Source organism: Apaloderma vittatum, unplaced genomic scaffold (genome assembly GCF_000703405.1).
Source record: "Apaloderma vittatum isolate BGI_N311 unplaced genomic scaffold, ASM70340v1 scaffold42519, whole genome shotgun sequence".
In the NCBI taxonomy this organism is placed as follows: Eukaryota; Metazoa; Chordata; class Aves; order Trogoniformes; family Trogonidae; genus Apaloderma; species Apaloderma vittatum.
Window position 1 is genome coordinate 1 of NW_009737726.1, and position 10,832 is coordinate 10,832.

Sequence of the window (10,832 nt, forward strand, 5' to 3'; positions counted from 1 at the left end):
CAGGACCCTCGCTCGGAGCCAATCAGAAAGCGGAAAGAGCCACACGGGCGGCCGCGCGGCCCCGGGCAGCCAGCTCCGGCCGAAGCGAAGCCGGGATAAGGTGCAAGGAGAGAAAGGGTCAACAGAAAGTGGAAGCCTCACCTGGAAAAAGCCACACAGAGCCTCCGAGATCGCGCTGCACAGCTCGGCTGCAGACAGCCCGTGTCCTACCCAAGCAAACACCACCTGGGTAAGGAATCCGTCATCCCATGGAGCACAATGGCCCTCCAAAGTCTGCCAAACCTTTCCACATTCATAGAAAAGCTTCAAATTCCCTCTGACAAGGAGCCAGTAACAGCCAATATTTCAGCCAAGCTTCCAGAAGTGATGTCTTTCAATTAAAAGATTTATTTCTGTCTTCTTGCGACATCCAGCCAATCCCCATTGCAGGCCAAAATGAAGCAGCAGTATCAGTCTGCATCATAATCCCATCCTGGTAAAGGCACTGTCAGATGTTGTGGTGCTGAGCAAGGCAGCCACAGTTTCTCAATCCTCCCTGCAGTGGTTATTAAACTATAATTGTTTTGTGCTGAATCAGGGAGTCTCTGCCCCAGCGAAACTCACTGGGTGGCTCTTGTAGAGTTCATCAATACAATTCCACCTTGGCATAAGCAGATGAGACTGATTGAAATCAACAGGAGTTTGACCTATTTCCAGGACAAACGTGAGCACTGTGGGTCAGACGGGAACTCTTCTGGCTACGCCTGTTCTTAGAAACTCTCTTCCCACTGCCTGTAATCTGCAGAACAGTCTGGGAGAATGCTGAGGGCACAGATCGGAGCTGCCAACAACCCTGGAATTTGAAGAGGACTCCAAGAGCAGAAGCACTGCTCAGAGGAGGAAGAGGAGGGTGCGTGGGAGGAGCTGTCAGACCCTCACCTCAGCAGAGCCCTGCTGACTTCCAGTGTCTGGTAACAGTGGTGTTTGTATGACACAGAACCAGGGGCAGCGCTTGCAGCAGATCCCTGACACCTTGGGCTATGATACCCACACAGGAGACAGACAGCGAGGTGGTGTCTGCCAGCAGGAACTGCGAGTGGATGCGCTCCCAGGGAACAGGGCAGTGGCTGGATCCAGAGACAGATGTAGGAGCAGGGTTACACAGCCAGAGGGCTGTGTGCCTGTGAGCAGGCATTCACCAGCTGGTGGTACTGGGGTCCCAGTAGCCTCCCCAGAACATCTCCCTCTGCATAACTTACTATTGTTTTGGGGGGAATTAAAAACCACAGAGGAGCTCATAGTTGGAAAAGGCTTTTTTATTGCTTAGGTCTTCTCCACATCCCCAAAAGGAATTAAAAAATTCTCAAATAAACTGCATCTAAACCCGTTGCTATTACAGTTCTGAAGAACCTGGACAGTGCATGCAGCCACGCTCAGCACACTTCTATCCACGGAGCAGACTTTCTGGCACCTGTCACTGGCACTTTTGCATAGAGGCTAAAGCAAATTTGGTACCTGGATCTCCTGGTGCAAAACTCCCACAGCAGGGCTTGGAAAGCAATGACATCCTCAGTTTGGAGCGCAACAGCCACAGGACTGGAAGGCTCATGAGGAATTTGTAGCTTCTTTCTTTACTCAAGGATCTCTCACTTGCAAAAGAGAAAAGACAAGTATCTACAGCCAGGAACAAGGATGTCAGGCTGAAACAGAGCAGACTGCAGTACAGCCCTAGTGAGGCTATTAGATACAGCGTGCTGGTATTGGTGGTCAAACTTTAATGTAGCATAATGCTGTGTGACCCAAATGCATCTCAGCACAGCTGCTAGCACATGAGGCTGGGGTGCTACCTGCAACGCTCTGGGTCTTTCTGTGACCTCTGGCTGATGAAACAGTGCTCAAGGCACAGTTTGCTGCTCTCAAGTGCCTGGAAACTTTACTTTAGGTGGCCGAGTTCTATGGCTGTGCCTTTTTCAGATCAGAATTTGATCTGCTGGTTGTTGGCGTAACTGAATGAAAGGCTCAGGACACCACCACTGATCTGATCAGCTTATTCTGTCCCTGACTGACCTCAATGAGCCACCAACCATTTGCCTGGTGTAGCACAGCAGTTCTTAACATGTGACAAGAGGATCATCAGCAAATGTTTTCTAATGGTCAGCCAAAGATGACACAGAAAAGGCAGACTAGTGGTCCGTGAGATAAGTTGAAGAACCAGTGGCTTCAAGAACAAAGCAATATATATTCCAGTCCACAAATGCCCAGCTAAGCTTTACACACTTGTTTGCTATAAACTCTGCTATTGTGCCTGAGCCATCTGGTTGGGTGAAGTCTGTAACAGCAAATGAAGTGGGCATCTACCCAGGGTTCCCATTATCATAGATCTATATTTTGTAATATTTCATTAATCAAGAAAACAAATCCTGAGTAAAGCTCTTCATCCCATACCATTTCTGCAAGCCACAGCAACTTCAGTGATTAACATCAACCGGCAGCTTGAACTCCTTTAGTGAATAAAAGGCAATTTCTCCATGATCCACCAGTGCAAAGACCACCGGGACGTCCCCACTCTGATACGTAACCTGCTTCAAAGCCCGAAGGGATGGAATCTGCTCGTCAAAGCTGCAGAGAGAAAAATACCCAGTCATTCTCAAAGTAAGAATACAGAGACAAAAGCGTCCCGGCCAACAATCACAACAGCTCCCTTTGGTCTTAAGAGTTAGTAGTGACCCTCCCCACCCTGTGCAGTCAAAGCAGGAGGCTGCCAGCCCTGCGACAATATACTGGGAACTGGGAGCTGTCAAATCCAAACCCAAGGGCAACTGCACACTGCTCCACACTGTTCCTATCAGATGTGACTTAGAGGACTACTGGCAAACTGCCAATCCAGTGCGATCTTAATACGTTTGTGCTAGGAAGATCTTCAGGTTGCTGGGATCAAGATCTGACCTGTTTTTCCCTCCTTTTAATCCTGCAGAGTCCTTTTGCTCGTAAATGAAAATATTTATAAAGCAAGGATCATCCTACTTGCTCACAACAGACCTTTCAAAACTTGCATTATCACCTTCCTTGCTCTGGCTGCTACAGCTGCATATAGTAGAGAAGGGACAAATTCAGTATATTTCAAAATCAAAAAAGGCAGAGACTGAACTTTGTACCTGCCTATGGAGTTTAAGTATCAGATTCTGGATTCAGCAAGAAATGGAACTCCTATCATCTGGCTGTACTGATCTTATTACATCTGACAAAGAACAAAACACGAGTTTCAGAAGCATTGCATAAATACAGCTGTGACTTCTTATTCCTGATTCCAGTAGTACTCAAAAACATGAGCAGCAACCAGATGACCAGAGTGTGGGCTGAGTGCAAGGGCTGGGGGAACTGACAGCCACATCCTCCAACAAAGAAGTAACTGAAATTAAAAAAATAGAAGTTCTGGGCAGGACCACCCTCAGGGAGGCACTCAGATGATCTGTAAAACTCACAAGATGCCAGATCATTTACAGATCATTAGGACTTCATTTTCTCAACAGCAACTGCTATGTTTCAGAACACAGCAAAAGACCCATAGATACCTCCGAACACACATCCTGACATAGGGCTTCCCAGGGTTTGTCTTCTTAAACTTGGCCACAGCATCTGCTGAATACACATTGAAGTCTATCTTCACGCACTCAGGGTCCTCCTGCAGTCTACAGAAGAGAGAACACATCCACAAATGTATGGGATTGAAACACTCTAGGGTATAGATACAGCAGAGAGAACAGGGAGCAAAAGCTCTACAGGCCTGGCTAGTTGGGGCCCTTTAAAATGCTTCACTTCTCGAAGGACTGAGCTGCAACTCTTACAATTACTTTCCAGACCCCTCCCGTAGTCAGACCAGAGCAAGGCCCCACCCCACATCTGCCACACTCCTTTCTCTGCAAACCCCCTTGCAGGAAGCACCACGAGCAGACACGGACGCAAAGCACGGCTCCACCCTACAGGGCTTGCACACCGTCACAGGCTCTTTGATGCAGGAGTAGAACCAAAGGTCCCAAAGTAGAAATTTTATAACCACTGCAGCAGAGTTGACAACACATTCCAGGGATGAGGCACAGGTGAACGAGATTACCTGACTGGAGGGCAGAGAGGGAAGAGCAGGAAATGAGAGCAACCCTGATGCTGAAATTGGCCTGGAATACACCAACTCTGCTGCTGCAGGAACTGGTACTTTACAGAAATGTCAGCCACTCGCTACAGATGTGAGGAGTCACGGAGCAAAGCGCTGGATTCTCTCAGCATTCTGGATGCCAGGCAGCTCCTGAACTGCCGCTGTGAGCATCAGGCAGACCTCACAAGCAGGGACAGTCACAAGACACCCCCACTCCCTAACAGCTACAAGCTGGCCGGCTGGATACTAACCGAGAGGCTCCATCCAGGATGTGGGAGGGCTGCAGCACACTGATCTGCTGGAGGATCGCAGCTGGAGGGAGAAGGAACAGGAAAGGATCAGACCAGCTATTTCTCTCCCAGGGCACTCTAAGCACTGCACCACCACCCACAAGCCTTCCTCCTCCAACAATGGCTGGCAGCACCACAGTCACCACTGGCTACTTCAAAGACCTCAACTTCCTCATCCCCCCTCCCCCAGCACACCCTGCAATTACTTTGCGTGTTGCTAGCCCTGATTTCACATGCCCAACAGCCTAGCAGGAAGGACAGCAATACGGTATGACATAGGGAATGGATTAGACGACCTCCCAAGGCCCTGTTTATCCTGGCACTTGCGTGAGCTATACAAAGAGATAGAAAGGCAGAGGACAAGCTTTCTTCTCTCCCCCCATGTCTGGGCTCCTCTGTGCCTGCTTTGACTAGACCTTCTGACAAGATTCTCCTTCTTGAGATACTGTCCCCTGAACAGATGTTCAGCTTCTCCATGTTACCCCTTTTTCTGTTGCGTATCAGGCAATATCTCTGCTGGGAGGCAGAAAGGGGTTTCTGTCAAGTTCCCAAAGCCACTACCTGATGAGGTAGCTTCATCTGGCCGCAGAAGTGGCGTGACAGCTTGGCCCCAGAGATGTGGCGGTCGTCTCCAAACCTTCTGCTGGCTTCTCTGCTCCAAAAGGGCTTTGTACTCCTGCCAGCTGGAGCAGCGCCTCACCTCCCGGTCTGCATTGACACTGCTCTTGTACCTGCTCTCCCTCTCTCGCCGCTCCCTTTCCTTCCATGAGACCTTCTCCTGTTTCTGGTTGAGGCGTGCACGCCAGCAAGCTGCATCGACCTCCCTCCCCAGTACATTCTCTGGCAAGAGCCCGTTGTCAGGTGAGGGCAGATGTGTGCACAGCTGGTCTAGGGCAACATTTGGCAAGATGATGGTGGTAAAATCCCAGCGGGGTGCATGGGTGCCAGTGCTGCTCAACTTGTGGTCTCCAGCCTGGCTCCTGGAAGGGCTCAGGGAGTCCTTTTGTGCTGTATCAAGAAAAAGCGGGTTTGAATCCCCCTCTCCACCGCCAGCATCTGATTCCTTTGGCTGCTCTGACAACAGCTTTTCATCCACAGGAAGGCAGCTGGAGTCTCCAGAGCAATCTCCAGCTTTTTCAGAGCTCCCTTCAGCTTCTCGAAGGTCCTCGGATACTTTGCATTTCTTTTCATGTGACCTAAAGACAGAAGCAGCGGCATAGAAGATGGGAAGAGTATGAAGTGAAACTTTATTCCCTTTGATTCCCACCTCCTCCCTGCTAACAGGGAGATGCAGTCTGCCAAGCCTCAAGGAAGGACAGCAAAGGTGGCAGGAACCCCCAAGCTGGACTGCAAACCCTCGACAACAGCCTCTTGGCTGGAAGGAGGGCATTTAGCTTGTGTGACAAAAGGAAGGAGAAAAGCAGGCCAAAACAAGCAGCAAATGCCACAGGTGGAATAAATTTCTCAGAGCAGTCCTGCATGAGGTTGGACTTAAACGCCCAAAAGAATCTCAGTCTTCATTTATGCACACATGCTTCCAACCTGCCATGCAGCCTCCACACACCCCATAAACTGACCCAAACACCTCCACACAAACATGATGGACCTCAGCCAAACCAGCACACACCAGGCAGAAACCCTCCTGCCAGCACTTCTTACTGGTATGAGATTGAGTCCCTGATCTCAGAGGAGGTGGGGCAGTTCTTAAATCAGCACTTTTATCTCCTAATTCCTAAAATTTTCTGACTCCTTAGACAAAGTTACTTGTTAATAGTAAAGAACTTTCAGACCAGTCTTGTCCTCCCTATTTCTTAAAGGATGATGCCACCTACTGGAACCTCTCTTAATTATTAGCAAAATTACTAGGCCATGTGCAAGGACCAGGACGCAACAATCCTCTCTGCTGTCCAGTCCTAGCAAGTAAGTGGCATTGAGAGGCTGGATAACTGCAAGATGTGCATTGTGGTGTCTGTGTTCCCTCTAAAAAAGAGCAAGAGGCAACATCTGCCACATGTTTCTTCTGCACCGATCTCTCCACCCTTTTATTTTGGCATTTGATCACTGCAGTTGGGAGGCTCGGGGGAAGCTTGCCCCCGTTAGTCCTGCATAAAGCACAGATGTGACAAAAGGGCACACTGCAAAGAGTCAAGAAAAACACTGTGCTGTTTGGGGACATCCAAGCGCAGCTGTGCCACACCAGTCACCCACAGCACAAAGGGCTGAGGATGCTGTTCCCAAGCTGCAGAGCCTGCGAGAAGATGGAAGACTGCTTTGGGCCACATCCTTACTGGGGGCTGGAACTCCTCCTCCTTTTGCGATGGTGTTTCCCAGAGCTCTGGCAGTGACTTTCCAGGTTCAGTTGCCTCTCGTAGGGAGACAGGACAGTGCTGTAAGAAGACACCAACACAGAGGCTGACAGCCAGGCGAGGCAGCAAAACTACCCTTCTGCTTAGCCCCCAGAACACAGCAACAAAAAAACTTCTTCCAGCCACAGAAAATCCACAAGCAGGACCAGGATGGTCCTCAGTTCATGCCCCATTTCATGTTCCCAGTCACCTCCTCAAGAGGGAGGAGCAAGAAAGGGTAAAGTGCCACTTTTAGCCTTTCATCCTCCCAAGAGATGGAATGCAGGGTCAAAGTCCTCTTCTCTGCCGTTCCACTGGGGCCATGCAGTGGGCACAGAGCCGCTCAGGGTCTTCAGAAAGGAGAAAGCAGCGTGGGAAGAAAAAGCTGGTTACCTGGGGTCGAATCTCAGTACAACATAACCCAGCTGCTTCAAGTGGCTGAACACCTTAGAGCAAAGGAAAGCAAGAGGGTTAACGACCAGCCTAAATCCAAACTATTTACTTCAGTTCCACTACAACTGAGAGAACACAGTGTGGCACTGACAGAGGAGAAAATGGCAGGGTTAGGACTCAAAGCAAAGATGGGGAAGCAGAAACTTATCTGGAAGAAGGCGAGGGAGAAAAACTAAGAATGACTCTCCCTAACTCCCTCCCTAATTGTTCTACTCTGGTCTCAGCCACTGCAAGAGGTTGTGTGGCAGAGGCTGGGCTCCTTGCCTTCATCCTCCCTGCAATAGCTGGAGGTCCCAACACACCTGGTAATGGGGCAGGCTCATTGCCTCCTGGGACAGCAGGATCTCGTAGGCTTCCTGGATTGACAAAGGCAGGTCCCTGTAAAAGAGCTGAACAGAGCCCTGCAGGGCAAAAGCTTGATGTTGAGAGAATCAGAGGGAACAAACCTATGCAAGCTCACATCCGTCTCTTCCCACTGGTCTCAGCACCCTCCTTCACACAATATCCATGACTCCCCATGGGCCACCTGCACTACTTACAGTCACTCTCCCATGCCCAGCTCCCCCATGCCCTGGTCTTAGCAGCCAGGTAAGAAGTTCCCACCCACAGCTGTCAGCTCCTGCTCCAGCACTGCATGGGTTTGGAGAATGCAGCTGAGTGCACGACACTCAACTTCTAAAATAATCATTGCTTTGAAAAATAATTTTCTTTAACTTTGATGGCCTCGGTGATTTAGGACACAGTGCAACTACAAAAACATTGAGGACCAGCACAATTGAGAGAGCTAGAGCAGAGGACCTTAGAGCATCCTCAGATCCCAACAGCTGGTGGCCCCTCAGAACTTACCAAAGCCCCAGGGACCCCATAAGTAGATTCCACAGGTAACAGTAACTTACCTCCAGGAGTCAGGTTTAGGCTATACCTCTTGTTCATCTTTTTTTTTTAAGAATATATTTACTCCTCATAAACACAGAAAACACTAACAACCACATCTTTACCATAGGATGGGCTAAATGCATCTAACTAGTCTTTACTGCTTCTGGGGAGATATTTCATATTCAGCAACTGACTAAATTTTATTTTTGTCAATTCCTTTATAATCTATTGTTTGTCAGAAAAACAGAGGTAAAAAATGAGTTTGGATTTGAGGGATGGTAGCAGATGGCCATAATCTGATCAAGTTTTGCTAAGGAAAAAAAAAAGGTCCCTTTGAAGTTCCCCTTTAGATCAGTGTATCTATTCTACTGATAACAGGCTTCGGTGGAGAGAAAAACAAAAAAAAAAACCAAAAAAACCCAAACACCCAAACTTCTACAGCAAAGAAATCCAACCAAGCCCTAAGCAGCATTTCCGCAAACAGAGGCGCACTGAAAGCAACTCCGTCTCGCTCCTGTCTGCCACATTTCAACTTCCTTCTGTCATCTATACTAGGACGAGATGCCAAGTACCCCAAACACCTGTGCTTAAGTGCATCCAGCACTGGCTGCTGTCTAAGTGCCTCCCCTGCCAACACCCCTCCCACAGAAAGGGTGGTCCTACCACGCTGGGTAGTTTCACTAATTCCTAACAGCGGCTTAGAGAAGCACAGAAAAACTGTGCTAATGAACTTGGGAACACTGTCCTTGCAAAATATGCAAGATACACTGGGGATAAGGGAAGAAGTCAGCTTGTGACACAGAAGGCACTGACCAGTCTCAGATGTCCTCACTAACTGTACATCAGTTGTGAGGAAAAGGATTTACCAGACCTTTTATTCCAGTTAATTCCTGCAAGGAGCAGAAGATAATGGTTTGCTCTTGTTTCCAGAAATTCCCAGAACAGTGAGTTTTCCTGGAATGTTTAAGTCCCTAAACTTGTAGATGTTGGTAAAGAAATAAATAAATGGGTTTTATCACCTCCAGAGCAAGAAAATAGAGTTCTCAATAGAAAATTTTCTAACATAGTCATGCTTCTTTCACTCTGGTAAGAGAGCTGACTTAGTAGTGCTGCATTAACAGAAATCCAGATCTGCTAAAACTCTCCTAGTCTCTCTACTGTCATATTTGACACAGGAGTGGATTAAACACTGTACCAGCTGAAAAACTGGCCACCAATCCAAACTGGCCACGCAGGCCGTCAATGACCCAGAGGCTGCTTTAGAGTACAACATATGAATCCATGGTCTGGAGACAAACAGCTCATCAGCAACAGGAAAAAAGAGACAATTCCTCAAGAGCCAGGTGTTTATCAGCTGCTGAAACTGCAGCAGTGGCCAACACAAGTCAAGTGACTTCAGACTTCAGTCTAAAGCTGTTACAGCTTCTCCAGTCACTCAGGAAGGACCCAAACCCCTCATCCACACACAGGTACTTACACACTCCAGCAGGTACAGAGCTTCCTCAGGCAGCAGGCACTGTTTGCCACGCTCTGTGAAGCCCATGGTGTGCCAGAACTTCCCCTGGAACAGAAGCACAAATCCCCGATGGGCTCTGGCTGTTCCCTGCTGACAGCCAGGCTCTCTCCCATTTCAAGCAGCAAATTAAGAAATCTGCAAAGGCCAACAGGAGACGATGGCACCGAGTACACTGTGCAGCAGACTCACCGCAGGCGACTGCAGCTCTGCGATGCCCTGTCCTGGCTTCCACTCAGCTTTCACCAGATTCCCCCTGAGAAGGTTAAAGATTAGTTTGTTATTACTGACATGACCTACAATCAACTCCTGCTGCAGCAACACAACAAGCTCAGGAAGGTTTCACATGGTTTCAAAAGGCAGCAAACTTCCAGGTGGCATTTTGATGGGGTAAGGCCTTGGAAAAACATCAATACCAGCTGAGGATTTTATCACCAACAACTAGTTAAGAATGTCTTCAAACAGCACAGCAGACATCTGCCTACAGGCTACTGCTGCCTGCTGGAGATGTATGGCCTGAGCCTGAATATATCCTATAACCAGTGAGACGCTGCCAAGACACTCTCAAATTGCTGTATCCCACCCACAGGGACTCAGAAAAAATGAATAGCCAAGAAGTGGAGGGTCACTTTGCAAGAATGCAAACATGCATTTTTAGCAGCTGGCTCACGAAAACAGGAGACAAGACCTGAAGAGTCCACCACAGACTTGCTCTATATCTTTAGCCTGTACTGCAATTTCCCCATCTGAAAGGAAACCTAAACATACTCAGTTGCCTCCCCCCAGCCTAAGGGTCTCACTGCTGCCCCAGACAGACCTTTACAGATGTGTCTGCACAAACCCAGTTGTTACAACGGTGGAAGATAACCGTCTGCCCCATCTGCCTGCTGGAGGTGACCATTCTCTCTCTAGGTCCCCAGTGGCCTGATTTTACATGAATTGCTTCTGCTGCTACTGCAGACAGGGAAACTGCTACCAGAGCACAGGAGGCCAAAGAGGGAAAGGGTGTGCTGAGAGGCAGTGTGTGAAAATCTGCAAGAAATGGTAAGTTCTAGAGACTGGTAGTGGTGTTGAAGCCACCAAAACTGATAAAGCTGGGATGCCGAGAGTGGGATGGATCTGCAGGAGGCCACACACAAGCATCAAGGGGTCGCGTAACTCAGACCATGGCCAAGACGGCAGCAAAGGCTGCAGGAATCTGCACACGCCAGAGAAAACGAAGAGCC

The 10,832-nt window shown here is 48.8% G+C and overlaps 1 protein-coding gene across 1 annotated transcript; it reads right to left on the reverse strand.

Moving 5' to 3' along the window:
- Positions 1–2,447: 2,447 nt before the first annotated feature.
- Positions 2,448–9,862, reverse strand: TSEN54 (TSEN54 tRNA splicing endonuclease subunit; the record flags this gene model as incomplete). Its single annotated transcript, XM_009877414.1, has 9 exons — positions 2,448–2,598; positions 3,552–3,668; positions 4,381–4,441; positions 4,981–5,615; positions 6,708–6,806; positions 7,158–7,210; positions 7,520–7,618; positions 9,571–9,654; positions 9,799–9,862. Coding segments are annotated over 9 exons (1,363 nt in total), but the record flags the coding sequence as incomplete, so codon positions are not given.
- Positions 9,863–10,832: the final 970 nt, after the last annotated feature.